This window comes from Doryrhamphus excisus, chromosome 3 (genome assembly GCF_030265055.1).
Source record: "Doryrhamphus excisus isolate RoL2022-K1 chromosome 3, RoL_Dexc_1.0, whole genome shotgun sequence".
In the NCBI taxonomy this organism is placed as follows: Eukaryota; Metazoa; Chordata; class Actinopteri; order Syngnathiformes; family Syngnathidae; genus Doryrhamphus; species Doryrhamphus excisus.
The window spans coordinates 13651233-13670948 of NC_080468.1; the positions used below are offsets into that span (position 1 = coordinate 13651233).

Consider the following 19716-nt stretch of genomic DNA (forward strand, 5'->3'; position numbering starts at 1 on the left):
AAGGTATTCAGCACTCTATTAAGTCTAGCTACATCGGGGCTATCCCAAGGTGCATTTGTGGCCTGTTGGTATTTTTTTTACATTTATTTTTAGATAAATTATAAAAAAAATGTTGTAATTTTTGTGAAATTAGGTTATAGAAAAATTTACAAGAATCAAGTGAAAATATGGGAATTCAAGTCAAATAATTACTAGATTTCAATCTACAGTGGAAAAGAAAAATGTTTTTTTTTTACAAGAATATAGTCAAAATATTACGAGAAAAAAAGTTGAAATTTTCCGAGAATAAACTTGTAATAGGCGGCACTTTCATATCAGAGTTGTAATTTTTGTGAAATTAGGTTATAGAAAAAGTTGTTACAAAAATCAAGTGAAAATATGGGAATTTAAGTCAAATAATTACGATTTCAAACTACAGTGTAAAAAACATTTTTTTTACAAGAATATTGTTTAACATTTATTTTTAGATAATTAAAAAAAACACACAGCAATGGCAAAAATGGAAAAACATAATTTTCGTATGAGTTGTAATTTTTATGAAATTAGGTTATAGAAAAAATTTGTTACAAGAATCAAGTGAAAATATGGGAATTCAAGGCAAATAATTTACAAGATTTCAAACTACAGTGTAAAAGAAAAAAAAATGTTTACAATATCGTTTTACATTTATTTTTAGATAAATTATTGAAAAAAAACAGCAATGGCAAAAATGGAAAAACATAATTTTCGTATCAGAGTTGTAATTTGAGTTGTAATTTTTGTGAAATTAGGTTATAGAAAATGTTTTGTTACAAGAATCAAGTGAAAATATGGGAATTTAAGTCAAATAATTACAAGATTTCAAACTACAGTGTAAAAGAATTTTTTTTTTTTTTTTACAAGAATATCGTTTTACATTTATTTTTAGATAAATTATAAAAAAAACAGCAATGGCAAAAATGGAAAAACAATTTTCGTATCAGAGTTGTAATTTTTATGAAATTAGGTTATAGAAAAAAAAATGTTACAAGAATCAAGTAAAAATATGGGAATTCAAATCAAATAATTATGAGATTTCAAACTAGTGTAAAATTTTTTTTTTTACAAGAATATTGTTTTACATTTATTTTTAGATTATTAAAATAAACACACAGCAATGGCAAAAATGGAAAAACATAACTTTCGTTGAGTTGTAATTTTTGTGAAATTAGGTTATAGAAAAAGTTTAGAAAAAAGAATCAAGTGAAAATATGGGATAATAAATTACAATTTTTGGCACATGTCAGTCTGTACTCCAAGTGATTTTCTTGTTTATTATTGGTTACAACATTTTATTGCTTCATTTTTTTTTAATTGTACAATAGGTCATAAATAAAATATGATTATTAAATATGATCTCAGGGAAGAACTACATTTGAAACACATATGCTAGGACTACGTTAAAAAGCCATAGCATTTCAGTATGTGGAATCAAACTATGGAATGGATTGAGTAAGACCCTCAAACAATGCACAACGATGAGCCAATTCAAGAAACAATACAAGCAGTTGATGTTTGCTAAATACAAGGATGAAGAGTCTTGAACCAGTCATGATGTGCTATACATATCACTATATTGACACTTACTATGGTAACCATTATGTCATTGGATGGTCATATCACCTTGTACTTTGGTATGTGACAAAAAATGTAAAAAAAAATATTTTTATATTTTTTGTTTTATTTTTAATTTAAAAAGTAATAATAATTTTATAATAATTTATAATAATAATTTATAATATTTTTAAATAATTTTTGTAAAAATACAAAAAACATTTAGGAAATATATAGGAAACATATTAGGAAAGCCGGAAGTGAACAAATGTAACAGTTACTGATTGTAAAAGTACCAGATGGAGGGGTAGGATTTAATAAGCTTTGCTTCTTCCTACTCCTTTTGGACATGTGGAACTGTGAACTGATTATGTGATGCATTCAATTGTAATCTGATGCACGTTCAAATGAAATAAAACCATTACCAGAATTTACTGTTCTTGTCATGTGATTCACATTTCCTTAGATTTTTGGTATAGAGGCAATAAATCCTGTTTCTGATACCAGTAGACTCCTAAAACTCTCAATGTGAGGGACTTGTATGTGTCTCCCATACAAGAGAAGATTCCCATTGGAGAGTGTGTGTGTGTGTGGACTTGCGCAACCTTGAACAATTTAGTCTCTTGTATTCACACAGTGCAGTTGTGGCTTATCGCACATAAACAATCTTTATTTTCACATTCCCATCACAACAGCTGTACATGTGACCTCTCCAATGCGGATCGACCTGTCAGCAATAATTACGTATTGCTGTATAAAGAAGTATTGATTTGCAATAATATTACTTGACATATTAACAGTGGGGCTGCACGGCGGACGAGTGGTTAGCGCACAGACCTTACAGCTAGTTCAATTCCATCCCTTGCATTGGGGAATAATCCCTTCCACACCAGACTGTCATAAGGAGTATTTCTTATTGATATAATCAAACATTTTTATATAGTTGAAGCCATGTTTATGACCTAAATACAGGTTTCAATATTACCAGAGCCCTCTAGACATGAAATAACACCCCTATAGTCACTTTTGCGCTCATTCATTAACATTATGGCGGCACAGCGGTCGAGTGGTTAGCGCACAGACCTCACAGCTAGGAGACGAGTGTTCAATTCCACCCTCTGCCATCTCTGTGTGGAGTTTGCATGTTTTCTCCGGGTACTCCGGTTTCCTCCCACATTCCAAAAACATGGTAGGTTAATTAGCGACTCCAAATTGTCCATAGGTATGAATGTGAGTGTGAATGGTTGTTTGTCTATATGTGCCCTGTGATTGGCTGGCACCGCTTCTCACTCGAAGACAGCTGTGATAGGCTCCAGCACCCCCCCGTGACCCTTGTGAGGTAGAAAATGAATGAATGAATATTAACAGTATGCAATATGTGCTCATTTATTCGGAAAAATGTGAAGTTGGCAACAGTTTGTGGCGTACAAAAAGCAGATAGAAAGTTCCTCATTTGGTTTTTCATCTAACTTGAGTACGGTATTTCCAAAACAGGGACTGTATATAAAAAGAATAATCAGCGTGTGAAACGACTGAAACTGAAAAATGTTTGTGTACTTGCGTCGAACAACCTTCAGGATGCTTCAACGTCTTGATTAAGGCGCGCCATCATCAGCCAATAGTCTTTTATTTCACCGTTCCCATGGTCTGGTTCCTGATGGAGCACCACGCCTTAAAAATATCGCTAAGAAAAGACAAGCGTTTACATGAGAGGTTAATAAGGTTTAGCTAGCAGGTTTCAGTGTGCTGCTAGATGACAAAGCTAGTGTATAAGGAAAGCTACCTGCAGTGGGAGGCCACACATTCATTGCTGCAGTATTCTTTATCCCAGTCTTGGCTCTCCACTGCCGGGTTGGTGCAGCCCGACCTCACACACACGCACGCTGCTGCCGCCTCGCACGACTCGTTCACCTCCATCTCGTCCTGAAAGTGTGAGGAAATGTGTCCGAGTCAGTGACAAGCTTGTTTAAGCAGTATAACAATACAATACAACAGCCTGACTCAAAAAGAACACTGCACTAACACATTCGACTCATCACACAGCAACTTAACACTCAAAATGTGCACCAAATAAATATGCAAAAGGTGCATTTGAGCTGCAATGACGTCAGCCTCCCTCTGGTGAACAGAAGCAGCAGCGCTTTCTTTGGAAGGAGCCAATCACCAGCTGACAGTGCACTCACAACAAGCTTGTTTAAGCAGTATAACAATACAATACAACAGCGTGACTCAAAAAGAACACTGCACTAAAACATTTGACTCATCACACAGCAACTTAACACTCGAAAGATGCATTTGAGCTGCAATGACGTCAGTCTCCCTCTGGTGAACAGAAGCAGAATTGCAACAACAGCCACCATTTTCTATGCTGCTTGAGCTCCGATTAAATGCATTGCTCAGACAAAATGCATTATGGGAAAACTTGAAAATGTTTTTTTTATTTTAAACTCATATTGGTACAATATGTTTGTGTATTGCTGAGGTATACATATTGTGTGCGTTAAGAGTACTATATTGTACTCATTTATAACCCACAAAGCATGCTGGGAAGTCTTGGCAGATGCTTCCCCAGCATGCCTTGCAGGTTATAAATGAGTATAAAATGTTAGTTTTGCATGTGTATTCGTGTCTAAGCGCTTATTTCGATATGCGCAGAGTCCGCGTGGTGTGTTCCACGTGTGTTATTTTTGGTTGCACCGTGAGTGAGGTGTGTGTGATATACATTTGTGTGGCCGACTCAATTCCTCACAAATCGCGGCTTGTCTTTGAATGCAACCCCAGCAAAATATCAAGGTTCTACTGTACATGCAAACAATTGTGGTTAATACGGGAAACTTATTATTATTATTATTATGGAAAAATAGGAATTGGAATGCCGGCCTACCGATTAATATGAATATATATTTACATATTTCGAATATGTAAATATGTACCTCTTCTGAGGGCAGCACCTCTGAGACGACCACCTCCTCATCTTGCTGACCTGCTGACTCAGCAGACTGCCCCACCTTCATGGCGGCCGCAGGCGCGGACGCAGACACGACCGACGCCACTGTGGCGGGGATGATGATGGGCAACGTGTCCTTTCTCTGAAAAGAGGCGGGAACTATTTTTATCTGCAGCGGAGGCGGAGGGGCCGCTGTGAGGGTCACGGCGGGCCCCGGCACGCTCCCTCCCTCGCGGGGCTTAGCCAGCAAACGTGGCGGCGCCGGCGCCATCTGCTGGAGTGGCGGCGGAGGCGGTGCGTTCTGCATCTGCTGCAGGGGCGGCGGCTGGCGGGGGGCACCCGCTACCAGGAGGGTAGGCTGCAGGCCGTGGACGCCGCCGGGCAGCAGCGTGACGAGCTGACCCCCTGCCTGCAGCATGTGCTTAGGGATTAGGATCTTGGTGATGGCCTGAGCCGGGGGGGCTGCTGCGGCTGTTGTCGGTTTATTTGCCCCCGTGCGGGACCGTGTGGCCATCTCTGGGACGTTCAGAATGATGTTGGAGGCACAAATGTTGGTGATGGTGTTCTCTTCGGGGTTATTTAGCGGACGGACGACGGCGGCGGGAGCTTGGCTGACCTGAGGTGGAGATGGTGAAGACGCAGCTTCCGCCTCCTCTGAGGCAGGCTGGTGTGAGAGGAAATGATGCGTTAGAAAAGGCGGGAGTGATAAACACACGCTGGGTCAACACAATCTTACCTGTGACAGCTGATTGGCTCGATAAGCTGCGAGGGCTTTCAAGTACTCCTTTTTCGCGGCATCTGTTTTTCTTTTATACACCTAAAGGAGACGAGCAGGTCAACAAGTACAAGTTTAATTTGCTAAACTTCAACCATCATCATGTACCATCTTCCCCATCATCAGCTGGGATAGACTCCAGCAGGACAAGTGGGCTAAAATATGGATGGAACAATAACAATCAAGCAATGGGCAACTTACCCTTGGGTTGCATTTTGGACACCATCAATGTAAGTCAGGGGTCTCAAACACGTGGCCCGCAGGACGCTAGTTTGAGGCCCCCACCTTGATATGAAGGTTTAACATTAGTGTGGCCCGCGCAAGTTTGATATGGATGCTGTATGGTATCATGTACCCAGAAAAAATTATTACGTTTGATTAATGTTCACGTTAAAGGTTAAATAACTGTTAATAGTTCTCCTCCCTATCTGTGTGGAAGTGGTACGTTTTTGGCTATTTAAGTTTAATGGAAATAACTTGAAGGCTACCGCTCGGGTCGCTAGCTCTCTAGTTTGCGAGTTAGCATGTATCTCAAGACCCTGCAGTTGCGCAATATGTTGTAAATAAAAAGAGTATAAATGTGACTATAGTTGTGTTTTGTCATGTCTACAGGGCTCTAATAATGCTTTGTTCATTTTAATCTGAAAAAATAATTTGTCTACCCACCAACTATATGTGGTTTCTTAAGTTTTTATTATTTGCCGTTTTATTATTATTATATTTTTTTATTTATTACTGATTGATTTTCTTTATTCTTGATTTGTTTTTTTATTTTTCATCTTATTTTGTGTAGAAAAATAAAAAGTAAGATATTTGAGAACAGGCAAAGTTTTTTTAAATTTTTTTGTTTTTAATAAATGAATTTTTGGGTTTTTTTGGAAAACCTGATGCGGCCCAGTCTCACCCAGACCCGAGCTCCAGTGGCCCCCAAGTAAATTGAGTTTGAGACCCCTGATGTAAGTGAATAAAAATGGTAGCGGATTAGTCCAACCCACCTGCTTCTGCTCCTCAGCCAGGCTGTCCCACATGGACGCCACAATCTTTGACACCTCCCCAAAAGATGCATTTGGATTCTGGCCCTTGATGGCGGCTTGAGTGTCTCTGAAGAACAGAGCATATGCAGAAACCGGTTTTTGCGGCTCATTTGGGTCTTTCTTCTTCCTCCCTTTCTTTGCCACCACTGCAACCGGTTGCGATGTGGTCGGTGTCCCCGAGCCCCTTTTGGCTGTTGCCACGGTGATGGAGGATTGCAGAGCTGGATAGGATGAGGATAGAGACATGGGGGAGTCCACCAGCACGCTCCTCTGTGACAAGGACACATCAGATGATATGGTTGGAGTTGCAGGACCTTCATAGTGGTTGTGAATGACCTCTCACCTTGAAGTCATCCATGTCCTCGTCTTGTAAGGAGCCAGCTGGGGAAGATGTTGGTGACAGTGGCTTCTGTTCTGAGGACTCTGCAGGATGTCCGCCTTCTCCCAGGCCTATCGCCAGCTCCGTTTGGTTGATTGTAGCTAGCTGACCGCTTCCCATGAGACTGTGAGTAATGTCGGCAAGTTGTACGTCTATGGTCATAGGGGACGAACTGCTGAAATGGGACCCGCTGCTGTCACCCAACTCCTGAATGCAGATGAAAATGAGGACAATAAGATAGAGAGTATGTGAGTAACCATTAAAGTTGGGTTCGGCAGCTGGAATAGGCGCAGATTCTGGAAGATCTAGAAAGTTTTCTGTGCGGGTTATGGTGTGTAGCTGCTCCATAGGAGTCCACAACTCAATACAAAAGCCCGAAAATTAGTAAAATATGTCCTATAAGTTAATTTAATTGGAATAGGAGCAGATTCTGGAAGATCTAGAAAGTTTTCTGTGCGGGTTATGGTGTGTAGCTGCTCCATACGAGTCCACAACTCAATACAAAGGACCAAAAATGAGTAAAATATGTCCTTTAAGTTAATTTAATTGGAATAGGAGCAGATTCTGGAAGATCTAGAAAGTTTTCTGTGCGGGTTATGGTGTGTAGCTGCTCCATACGAGTCCACAACTCAATACAAAGGACCAAAAATGAGTAAAATATGTCCTTTAAGTTAATTTAATTGGAATAGGAGCAGATTCTGGAAGATCTAGAAAGTTTTCTGTGCGGGTTATGGTGTGTAGCTGCTCCATAGGAGTCCACAACTCAATACAAAGGACCGAAAATGAGTAAAATATGTCCTTTAAGTTAATTTAATTGGAATAGGAGCAGATTCTGGAAGATCTAGAAAGTTTCCTGTGCGGGTTATGGTGTGTAGCTGCTCCATACGAGTCCACAACTCAATACAAAGGACCGAAAATGAGTAAAATATGTCCTATAAGTTAATTTAATTGGAATAGGAGCAGATTCTGGAAGATCTAGAAAATTTTCTGTGCTGGTTATGGTGTGTAGCTGCTCCATAGGAGTCCACAATTCAATACAAAAGACCAAAAATGAGTAAAATATGTCCTATACGTTAATTTAATTGGAATAGGAGCAGATTCTGGAAGATCTAGAAAGTTTTCTGTGAGGGTTATGGTGTGTAGCTGCTCCATAAGAGTCTCTCCTCTAGTGCGCTATTGCTAAAAATTGCTAACACCTGATACTCTCTTCAGTTAAGTAAACAATTACAAAAACAATTATTATTAAGAGATGTACGCACCAGTGATGAGGAACTGAGCAGGGCTCCTCCACCAGTCTGAGCCATGGCCTCCATGCGAAGATGTTCCAGGCCTTGGGAGCTGCTGTTCACAAAGGTTGATGCAAAAGATGGATCATTCGCCTCCACCACCAGGTTGCTAACGAGGCTCCGAGCAGCTGGAGGTCCCACGGCGCCCCCTGACCCGTCAGCTAACTCGAAGTGGGACACGGTGTCATTAAGGCTGAGGGACGAGTCTGGGTCGAGTGAAATGGGGGGGATCTCGAAAACTTCATCCCCGAGACTTGGAGTGTGGAAGGTTTGCTGTGTGTGTGTGGGTATATAACGGTCATTTGGGTTTTTGTTGTTGTTTTTTTGGCACAGATATGGCGTCTTCTGTACGGAAATGCGGAAGTTGTAACAACTTCAGCTGTGCTTCAATTCGTGCACTTCCATATGTACACTGCGTGCTTTGTTCCTTTTTGACCAAATAGATGACTCTCGTTGCGCACTTACCAAAACTGACGATTATAATATTTATTAGGTTCCCTTTCTTCCCTTATTTGTAATTGCGAATCGAAAACCACTCGAGTCCCTCCCCTTAAGCTACGTAATCAAGATGGCGACTATCTCGCGCGCTTCGCTGCGCACTCACAATATGGGCGTGTTGAGTGTAACATCCGGGTACTGGCAGTGCACTGTATTATTTCGCCGTATGCACTTTATGCACTCAAATGGCGTATACATGCAAGTGCGCGAATTTGAAACACAGCCGTTCGTATAAAACGTTAACACTCTTACCTCAGCGGTCAAAAAGTGATGAGCAGCACCACCAATGGCGAGATAACTATCGCTGCCCTCGGAAAACTGAAACAGAGCGTTAGCATTAAAAGGAAAACAACTAAGTGTGTATCATTTTAGCAAACACGTTACCTTGTTTCCTTCGGGGTATGTACCATACGCTTGGCTGTCCAAAAACTCCGGGTCAACATTTTGAGCACATCCATCCGACAGCCCGGCATAAAAATTAAGGTCCATTTTGAAACAATAATGTTATTAAACTATCTCACACGTTACTTTCGTTGTGGAATACAGGAACTGATCCAATTCATTGAGATCGTCGACCATTCAAACAAAAAGGGGTTGCTAGCAGCTAGCTAACCAGCTAACACAACCCTGTTCTATTACGTTAGAATATGGGGAAATTGACAGTTAGGGCCGACACCCGCATCCAAAATGATCACTCGGTATTGTAGAAATTATATAAGACTCCAAAATAGCACAGGTTTGAGTGTAAAGATGAAGTGAAACAACAAACCCATTCAATCGTACTAGTGGACCCAGACAACTTCAGGGACAGTCGGAAAACAGAGAGAGACCATGAAAGGAAACGGGGAACTCGTCGAGCACGTGTTCTAGTAAAATAAAACATTCAATTTAAAACAATTTGAAGCATATTCAAATATCTTGCGTGTACTATTCTAATTTGAATTTCAATAACAGCTGTTAAGAATTGTATTACTACTGTATTTTATATTGTTTAGAATGAGGAGCAGTCAGTTTCCCGAACAGTGAAATGGACTTGAATGCAACCTCATCTGTGACGTTTACGTCAGATCAGTAAAACGTTTGAAATGTGGACCCAATCACGAAAATGTACCTTTATTACACCAACAGTGTTATTTACATTGCGCTCAAAGTATCGATTTTCGTGTAATTTGATTAAAGATTGATGTATGACAGGTTGGCGGAAGGTTTGTGAACTTAAGTCTACAGCGCCATCTTCCGGGCTTAAGTTTCACTGGTCATCTTTAAATAATGGCGTCACCTTCACTTTTCTGTTTTGGGCACGTACTGAAATATCTTTGTGATATCACTGGAATGGCTTTATGATATTTAAATTAAATGAATGGCAATTAAATTTGTGACGTCATACGTGGACTTAATTGTTCGACTTTTAAAAATATTTGACTTTACATAGAAGCTTGGTAATAATTATTATTCCACCCATATAGACATAATAAATAAAAGTAAAAACCCAGCTGTGTATTTGGAGATGTCATGGAAAATGTCAGTTTACTGGCACAAAAGAACTGACAAAAATGTCAAAATATTTTTTGTAAAAATCTATATTCCATAACAAAACAGGTACACTTCTGCAATCTTTTAATGAAACATGAGTGGACACGACTATTAATATCTCAGTTGGAAGTTACACATGACCTGAATATTGCTATGTGAATGGGACAATAACACACAAGACTCCATTTCACTGTAGATTGCTGTTATTCATGTCACAGATACAATCATATCATAAAACAAGAATAGCAACTCATTGTTGTCGACTTTGCACCATAGTAACACAACTTACCTGATCTACATGATACAATACAACCATCTTTTCTTTCCTGCCTCAGTAACTAAAGCGGCACACACCGCCCGCCGTCCCCCCACAGTTAAAACATTAACGGCACATCCGTACTGGATCCCGAAGTTCACAAACTTGCGTGGACAAAAGGTGACGTGACAGCACGAGGCTGGTGGGGGGGGGGGGGGGGGGGTAGGGTGTGTGGATCGTGGGATGCCAATGAACTCGGTACACGTGTGTCCTGCTCTGGACCCTTTTTTTCGGTTCCTAGATAAGAAAAAGGGTATCTACAGCACAACGGAGGTCCCCTTTTGGTCACAGCTGGGAATGTGATGGGAGCATCCTCAATATGAGTCGAGTGGAGGAGGATAGTGGGCCTTAAAGTAAGAGTGATGATTGCCATCCAGACAGTGGCTACAGTGGAGGACTGAGGAGAACGATTGAAGTTCTTGTAGATGGGAAAAGAAAACATGGGTGCAAACCTGCTCTTTCATGACAAAAAAAAAGTAGCAACATAAATTCATCAATAATTGTATACATAAAGGTAAAAATAAATGAGGAATAGTGAAGCACTTTCCGACAGGGACTAAGTGGGGGGTTCAGAGTCAATCCTCTGAGCTGGATGACGAGTCAGAGTCCTTCTGCGTGAGGATGACATCGTCCAATAGGGCCTCCTGATCCGAGCTGTCATAGTCTCCTTGGGAAAGGCTGTCGCCGGCCTCTATTTTTACATCGAAGTCTGGGCTTGTGAGGAAGTGTTGGGAAGTCTCCAGGTCCTCCTCGTCCATCATGTACGCTCCATCCGAGACCAGGGTCTCCTCCTCTACGCCTTCTAGGTAGGGATTTTCAGGAGTGGGCTCTGGAGTGTGTTGGTGGTGGTGATGGTGGTGATGGTGATGGTGGTGGTGGTGATGGCGGTGGCGGCTTTTCTTAGGGATCTCTGTGTACTCGTTGAGTAGTCGGTGGAAGAGCGCTTCGGGTAAAAAGCCCTGGAAGAGCAGAACGGTGAAAGAAAAGGTGACAAGTCTTTTCCACACACACCGATTATGCTAGTGGTATTAGGCTCCTACGTCACCGAGTGACAAGGTTCCAAAGCAAATAGTCATCCCTTGTAATATTGCGGTTCCATTATCACTCCCTCACTATGTCATTTTTTTGCAGAAATTAATTAGTCAAAACATATTGAAATACAAGTGATATGTAGTATTCTGCCCACTAGGTGATACAGCAGGAGAGGGGGAAAAAAAAAACCCTCCCAACTTGTGTGGAAGTGGTAGATTTTCTAACCCCGGTCTTCCCCGCATGCTAACAACTCGACCACTTCCTGCTTTCCCAATATAGTCTTACGGTTTGTTTGTTTTTTTAAATGTTTTTTATTTTTTAATTAATTTAATAATTTTCTATTTTATTTTGTATTTTTTAATTTTGTATTTATTTTATTTATTATATATATATATTTAATAATATTTCTTTACATTTAATAATTTAATAAGCAAAGCGTATTAAATCCTACCCCTCCATCTGGTACTTTTACAATCAGTAACTGTATATATAGTTTAAGGTTTGTTTGTTTTTTAAATGTTTTTTTTATTTTTTATTATTTTGTATTTATTTTATTATATATATTTAATAATATTTATATTTAATAATTTAATAAGCAAAGCTTATTAAGCATTATCACTCCCTCGCTAAGTCATTTTTTTGCAGAAATTAATTTGTCAAAACATATTGAAATACAAGTGATATGTAGTATTCTGCCCACTAGGTGATACAGTGGGAGAGGGAAAAAAAAAAACCTCCCAACTTGTGTGGAAGTGGTAGATTTTCTAACCCCGGTCTTCACCCGCATGCTAACAACTCGACCATCGTGCGGAACCAAATAACCTCAATTAACTGAGTGACAACCGTATCAGCATTGCTGGACATACCGAGTTCCGAACTGTTTCCGACCAATCCGGCATGACAGCGAAATCGGGATTTTCCTCCAGATATTCTCGGAGGTCTTGCAGCATCGGACAGAACGCTGCTCCAATCTTAAATGTGGGGTTGAAAAAACAAAAAAATAAATTTATTTATGCAACAAATGTTGCAGTTGCCATTGTGTCGTCTGTCTCACCTTCTTTCCAGTCCTCATGTTAATAAGTTTGACCTTCTCGTTGCCCGTCAGGACTTTATCTGCCCTCCTCCTCCTCTTCCGTTTGCTCCTGTTTACGAGAAGCTACAACCACAAGACGTTTGACGTCAGAGAACGTCGACATTGACATTGCAGCCCTGATAAATGTTCGTACCTCCAGCATGTCTCCTTCTACTTCATAATCTGGGTTCTCTTTGAGCCAGGTGGGCGGGTCCCGGCGCCGAGGTATACGTTCCAGTGGATCAAGGAGTCCATCTGGGTCTGATAACTAAAGCAGAGGCAGACGTCAGGAAGGAAGTCAGCAAACTAAATAAGGTGCGGTTGTTGCTGCAGCCCCATGTCGGGTACCTCTTGGTCCTTGCGTCGCTTGCGACTGCTCTCGCCTCCTGATCCGTTAGGCATCAGCGCCTGCTTGGAGAAGGTCAGCTTCAGACCCTCCTCCTGGGGAAAACAGGAGACAGATTGAGCTCTAATATACACCACGGCTTGGTAATGGGAATGGTTTTATTTCATTTGAACATGCATCAGATTACAATTGAATGCATCACATAATCAGTTCACAGTTCCACATGTCCAAAAGGAGTAGGAAGAAGCAAAGCTTATTAAATCCTACCCCTCCATCTGGTACTTTTACAATCAGTAACTGTTACATTTGTTCACTTCCTGCTTTCCTAATATAGTTTAAGTTTTAGTTTTTTAAATGTTTTTTATTTTTTATTATTTTTAATTTTATTTTGTATTTTTGTAATTTTATTTTGTATTTTTTTGTTTTATTTATTATATATATTTAATAATATTTCTTTATATTTAATAATTTAATAAGCAAATCTTATTAAATCCTATTATTTTTAATTTTTTGTATTTTTTGTATTTTATTTTGTATTTTTTGTTTTATTTAAAATATATATATATTTAATAATATTTCTTTATATTTAATAATTTAAGAAGCAAATCTTATTAAATCCTACCCCTCCATCTGGTACTTTTACAACCAGTAACTGTTACATTTGGACACCTCCTGCTTTCCTAATATAGTTTAAGGTTTGTTTGTTTTTTTAAATGTTTTTTTTATTTTTTATTATTTTTAATTTTATTGAGTATTTTTGTTTTATTTTAATTTATTATATATATTTAATAATATTTCTTTATATTTAAAAATTTAAGAAGCAAATCTTATTAAATCCTACCCCTCCATCTGGTACTTTTACAATCAGCAACTGTTACATTTGTTCACTTCCTGCTTTCCATAATACAGTTTTTTTTTTATTTTTATTATTATTATTTTTTTTTTAAATAATGTACCTCGTACCGAAGTACGAGGTGATATGACCATCCAATGACATATGATGATTCCCAACTGGTTTGGATGCGGGATCCACCATCACCCCCAAATTGCAAATTTTCTTCCACTCACTCCAACAATGGAAGAAAAAGACTTGACTTTTTCATATGCGTCCCTCAATGGACAAAGTTATGACAGATATCTACAACTGTGTGTCGGATGGTCCGCTTGATGTTTTTCCCCTTAAGATAAGATAAGACAAGCCTTTAGTCCCACAAGGGGAGGAACCATGCGACCAGCACGGACAAGAACGTGAGGTCCATTCAGAATAACGATGAACGGCGTTCCACACACACACACAAAAGACGCTACAACAAATTTACCTTGAGGAGCTTGACAGTGAATTCTCCATCCTCTCCTTCTCCTCCAGGCATGCCGATGGGCTTGCGGGCCGCGCGAGCGTAGGCCATCTCGTCTCCTGCCAGTTCAGAGTTTGCGTTGAGATGAGCCTCGGAGACGTAACGCCGCCCCGATGGCCACTGTCCGGTCAGCACCAGCGTACACAAACTGTCCAGACGGTTGATCAGCACACGGTCCTGAGTTGAAATTAGAGATGCATCCATCCATTTTTTTATTAAATAATTTAAGATAAATTGATTAATTTTAGGGTTTTTTTTCATTTTACTCACCTTGGGCCAGTCTACTCTTATAGGATCAGAAGGTGGAATGCCATCTTGAGATAAGGTCATGGAGATTAAACTGTTATCTTCATCACACGTCTTCATGCCTGCTAAGAAAACAAAGACTTTCTTGTCTTTGGAGCGGCAAAAATGCTATGCTAAAATGGAATGCTAACTCACCTCCATCCACCTCTTCATCACTATCTCCGCTGTCGTCACTGCTGCCCGATCGATCAGACGACGACGACCCCGAGTCCGAATCGGAATCCGAATCGGAACCGCCTTCTTCGCCTTTGCTTCCTCCCTTGGCTTTATTCTTCTTGAAGCTCCAGGTCTGCGCCTGTGACTTGGCGTCATGGAGACCCAAAGGCGTACTCTGTAGATTAGCACCGATTTCCCCACCGAGCAACCTAATATCCTCTTCTTGGCCTTCCTCCTTCCCACCGGACACCTCCCCGTCAGACTTGGGCTGGCCGAGGTGCATGATGGGCTGCGGCGGCGGCTGAGGCGGAAGCGCAGCTTGCTGGTTCTGAATGAATTCATCTCGGGCCGCGCTGAAAGTGAACTGAGGGTCGGAGAAGATTGAGAGCTCGGTGCGGCTGACACCGTGGAGCGCCGTGCCCAGCATGAGCTGGCGGTCATGGTCGGGTATGTTCCACCAGGTGGGCAACTCAGAGCTGGGCGGGGCCAGTGGCAGACGCTCTTCCAGGGAAGGGTGGGGGAGCACTCGCTCACGAAGGCGCCGGAGGAGGCTAATGCGGTAAAGTGTCCGGGAAGCACGTTCCTCAGTGATGGGCGCCACAGTCTGGGGACCCGATGACGTATCTGGGAATAGAACCAGTATCACCATCATAAGTAATTGACTGCTACATTACTATGTAATATAATCACATCAGTATCGCAAAACGACAATAGTTACCTTCATCACGGCTAGGACGGAGGTGGCACACTCTCCGGCACATGATTACAAAAGAACGGAAGTACCGACTAAGGCTTTCGTCGGTTTTTTTATCCAGACGGGCAAAAGTACGAAATCTGTTCCAGTCAAAATCTGGATCTTCGCCGTCAGGAAGGCCCGGCTCCTTTTTCATCCGTTCCACGCCAAAGGTCGACACTACACGATAGAAATCACATTCTTCCCTGCGTGTCCACCTGCAGACATAATGGTAATGGTTGTATTTCATTTGAACATGCATCAGATGACAATTGAATGCATCACATAATCAGTTCACAGTTCCACATGTCCAAAAGGAGTAGGAAGAAGCAAAGCTTATTAAATCCTACCCCTCCATCTGGTACTTTTACAATCAGTAACTGTTACATTTGTTCACTTCCTGCTTTCCATCATACAGTTTAAGGTTGTTTTTTTTTTTTTAAATAATGCACCTCGTACCAAAGACCTCACAGCTAGGAGACCAGGGTTCAATTCCACCCTCGGCCATCTCTGTGTGGAGTTTGCATGTTCCCCCCGTGCATGCGTGGGTTTTCTCCGGGTACTCCGGTTTCCTCCCACATTCCAAAAACATGCTAGGTTAATTAGAGACTCCAAATTGTCCATAGGTATGAATGTGAGTGTGAATGGTTGTTTGTCTATATGTGCCCTGTGATTGGCTGGCCACCAGTCCAGGGTGTACCCCGCCTCTCGCCCGAAGACAGCTGGGATAGGCTCCAGCACCCCCCGTGACCCTTGTGAGGAAAAGCGGTAGAAAAATTAATGAATGAATGAGTTCTCCTATTTTGTGTGGAAGTGGTAACTTTTTTGGCTTCTTATTTTGTCTTTCCCCACCCCAGGCCATCTCTGTGTGGAGTTTGCATGTTCTCCCCGTACATGCGTGGTTTTTTTCCGAGTACTCCGGTTTCCTCCCACATGCCAAAAACATGCTGGGTTAATTAGCGACTCCAAATTGTCCATAGGTATGAATGTGAGTGTGAATGGTTGTTTGTCTATATGTGCCCTGTGATTGGCTGGCCACCAGTCCAGGGTGTACCCCGCCTCTCGCCCAAAGACAGCTGGGATAGGCTCCAGCACCCCTGCGACCCTCGTGAGGAAAAGCAGTAGAAAATGAATGAATGAATGAATGAGTTCTCCTCCTATTTTGTGTGGAAGTGGTAACTTTTTTGCTTCGTATTTTGTCTTTCCCCACCCCAGGCCATCTCTGTGTGGAGTTTGCATGTTCCCCCCCATGCATGCGTGGGTTTTCTCCGGGTACTCCGGTTTCCTCCCACATTCCAAAAACATGCTAGGTTAATTTGCGACTCCAAAATGTGTGAATGGTTGTTTTGTCTATATGTGCCCTGTGATTGGCTGGCCACCAGTCCAGGGTGTACCCTGCCTCTCGCCCGAAGACAGCTGGGATAGGCTTCAGCACCAGAGTACTAAATGAGGCGTTTGAAATCAACTTGAGTCGAATAGATGCAGCGAATACCCAAAATTTGTACACCAAAACCCCTCAAAAACCAAACGATCATACCTTTGTTGACGTTCTTGCCGTGCGATCTCCTTCAGCTTACTGGCTTGCTCACACCTCCTTCGCCTGCGGTCGCCCTTTGCCTCAGCTTCAAGTTTCAGCTGCTCTTGCCTGTAACTGCGCTGGTACGCCGTGATCAAGCGCCGCAGCCGTGCCGTCAGCGACGAGCTCGACGGCCAATCGCATCCGCTCTGGTTCGGGTTAGGTATGCTTTCTGTGATCGCTGGGACGGCCTTATTATCCACCACTGTAATCTCCTCCTCTGCTTTCATGCCGTCAGGCTAGAATACGAAGAGTGAAATTACGTTATTTGCTAAAAATCGCTGTAAACGACAAAAGCTGCTCCGAAGCATACCTCCTCGTAAGAATCTTTGGGGAGTCTTGACGCTGGCTTGAACTCGGGGTCCTCAGAGTATTTATCATAATCCCCTCTGTAAGAAGTAAACACGTAACACGCAGGTGAGACACCAGAACGTAAAATATCGTGGAGAGGGACAATAGCCACGTTTACATGAGTAAACACCGTATTATGCTAGGCGTTAGCATTCTTTAAGTCATTTAAACCCTTCCATGGTATGTTTTCATGGAATCATAAAGCGACTAACACAAAAAGCCCCCATTACAGAAGTATTTTTAACCCTGGCCACTAGGTGTCAGTAACGTTACATTGATGACACAATGAGCCACTGCAGGAAGTCAATAATAATAATAATGACTAATGTCTGAGATGTGCTGTTTTCTATTATGACGTCTACCATATTGGGTAATACAAATGTAACAGTACAGGAGTGTTATTTCATGTTCAGAAGTCTCTAATAATGCTAAAAACTGCATTAAAACAGATTTTCAATGCTCTGTGAAAATGTAATAATATTGAATCCTACTTGGGGGAAATTCATTTATCACATATGGGTCTAGAATAGCGATATTTTTTTTGTTTTTCTTGTAGTTCAAGATTATTTCCTGGAAAAACTGAATTACACCAGCAATATGCACTTACTAAACATTTTTTTATTCAATTAGAACAGTCCGTTATGCTGTATCACAAACTTTCCTCTGTAAAAAATTAAAAAGTGTAGCATTTGGATAAATAAAGCTTTAAATTTACAAAAAAAAAAAAAAAAAAACGCAACGAAAAAAATGCAGAGTATACACTCCCTGACTTATCCACCATCAGAAGAGTATTTTTGTAGAACAAAAGTAACTAACATCAGTAAAAAGTCCTTTTAGGATGCTTGAAATATCATTATTTTTGTTAAACAATGGTTATTAATTTGAAAAACAAAATACCTGCAATATCACAGTACTACTTTTGTAGTATACAAAAAAAAACAAACCTTCGCATTGCTTGCTAGTGGCAGATTCCTCATGGTGGACTCGCAGATTTGTCGTGTTTCTCGAATACTTTATTACACATTTTCCAAACGGCATAGGTTTTTGTCGATTTCTGCAGACGTTTCACTCGTGAATCTCGTTCAACGTCCTTGCCTAATTGACTACGTAAGCGCTGCCGCCTAACGATCAGAGGCTTAAATTAAATTACTGTGTCTGCACTTGAATAATTATCCATATACAGTCTATGATAAATGCCTAAAAATATCCATATCATACTTTTTAATATCTATACAGTATGATGGAACGAAGTGTCACGATATATCGCCGAAACAATATTTTCTTACACCCCTAGTCTAGAACCAATTAACAGCGATGAACGAGGGATTAATATCGTCAAAAGTAGCACCTCATCTATTTGTGGTGGTCCAAATGTATTCTTGGGGGGGGGGGCTGCCACAAATAAATGAATGTATGGGAAACACTGGTATGACTCACTCATCTCCTAGCTCCCCATCACCGGTATGTTGCTCGGCGTCGATAGCCTTGTCATCGGGGCGACCAACCCTCTCCAAGAAGCACAGGCGTGAATCCGCACGCATGGTCGTGTACATCTCATAACCTGGTAACGACGTGCCGTTAAAGAAACTTGTTGAAACATACCATTCAGTTCATATTGGATTACGAATTGGATGCTGAATATGAATTTTCTTACCGTGTTTGAACACACCGGCCAGCAGTGAGCGGTCAGCCTCCGCATCCCACCATCCGGCAGGTACTTCTTGCTGCTCCATCTCTGGTATCCAAATATCGACATCTCTGCGAAACAGTAAGGATAATTCATAATGGCGCCTACAGAGAACATACTAACTCCTTATTTCTAAAATCACAAATACTTCAACTTGCTGATATAGTTCATCTTCAAACTAAAAATAACCAATTAGCTAAAAATGTCATCCAATACTTCTCTACAAGAGAGGAGAAATATGATATCAGGGAAGAACTACATTTAAATAAAACACTTATATGCTAGGACTACGTTATAAAGCCATAGCATTTCAGTATGTGGAATCAAACTATGGAATGGATTGAGTAAGACCCTCAAACAATGCACAACGATGAGCCAATTCAAGAAACAATACAAGCAGTTGATGTTTGCTAAATACAAGGATGAAGAGTCTTGAACCAGTCATGATGTGCTATACATATCACTATATTGACACTTACTATGGTACCCATTATGTCATTGTATGGTCATATTCATGACGTGACAAAAAAATTAAAAAAAAAATGTAAAAAAAATAAAAAAATAAAAAAAATTAAATTAAAAGTTTTATACAATTTTTAAAATTTTAAAATATTAAAAATGTAAAAAAAATTATATAATTTTTTAATTTATTTTTTAAATTAAAAATGTAAAAATTTCTACAATTTTTAAAATTCTTTTTTTAAATTAAAAATGTAAAAATTTATACAATTTTTAAAATTATTTTTTTAATTAAAAATGTAA

At 40.5% G+C, this 19716-nt stretch overlaps 2 protein-coding genes across 5 annotated transcripts in view; both read right to left on the reverse strand.

Annotated features, from left to right (window-relative positions):
• Window positions 1-2933: 2933 nt before the first annotated feature.
• Window positions 2934-9390, reverse strand: tox4a (TOX high mobility group box family member 4 a). 2 transcript variants are annotated; one of them, XR_009129159.1, is made up of 10 exons: window positions 8876-9390; window positions 8744-8809; window positions 7967-8266; window positions 6672-6914; window positions 6290-6598; window positions 5256-5336; window positions 4506-5183; window positions 3356-3495; window positions 3144-3256; window positions 2934-3069 (listed from the first exon to the last, which is right to left on the reverse strand). XR_009129159.1 is itself a non-coding variant. In XM_058069020.1 (9 exons), exons 1-9 carry the CDS (start codon window positions 8978-8980, stop codon window positions 3199-3201), a joined length of 1980 nt encoding a protein of 659 aa, XP_057925003.1. In that variant the 5' UTR covers window positions 8981-9389; the 3' UTR covers window positions 2934-3198. The 2 variants fall into 2 exon arrangements, 1 of the variants encoding a protein (XP_057925003.1); XM_058069020.1 differs by having other exon boundaries at window positions 2934-3256; window positions 8876-9389.
• Window positions 9391-10072: 682 nt separating this feature from the next.
• chd8 (chromodomain helicase DNA binding protein 8) overlaps window positions 10073-19716 on the reverse strand; it is a 30073-nt gene continuing 20429 nt past the window's right edge. For 2 of the 3 annotated variants that reach the window (XM_058069105.1, XM_058069107.1), the window contains exons 27-39: window positions 18922-19025; window positions 18705-18828; window positions 17230-17305; window positions 16878-17155; window positions 15326-15558; window positions 14587-15231; window positions 14416-14516; window positions 14110-14322; window positions 12793-12885; window positions 12599-12712; window positions 12427-12528; window positions 12239-12343; window positions 10073-11299 (exon numbers count right to left, since the gene is read on the reverse strand). In XM_058069105.1, coding sequence (XP_057925088.1) covers window positions 10916-11299; window positions 12239-12343; window positions 12427-12528; window positions 12599-12712; window positions 12793-12885; window positions 14110-14322; window positions 14416-14516; window positions 14587-15231; window positions 15326-15558; window positions 16878-17155; window positions 17230-17305; window positions 18705-18828; window positions 18922-19025 — 2572 coding nt within the window. In that variant the 3' untranslated portion in view covers window positions 10073-10915. The remainder of the gene's footprint in view (window positions 11300-12238; window positions 12344-12426; window positions 12529-12598; window positions 12713-12792; window positions 12886-14109; window positions 14323-14415; window positions 14517-14586; window positions 15232-15325; window positions 15559-16877; window positions 17156-17229; window positions 17306-18704; window positions 18829-18921; window positions 19026-19716) is intronic. The other variant, XM_058069106.1, reaches the window with a different exon arrangement.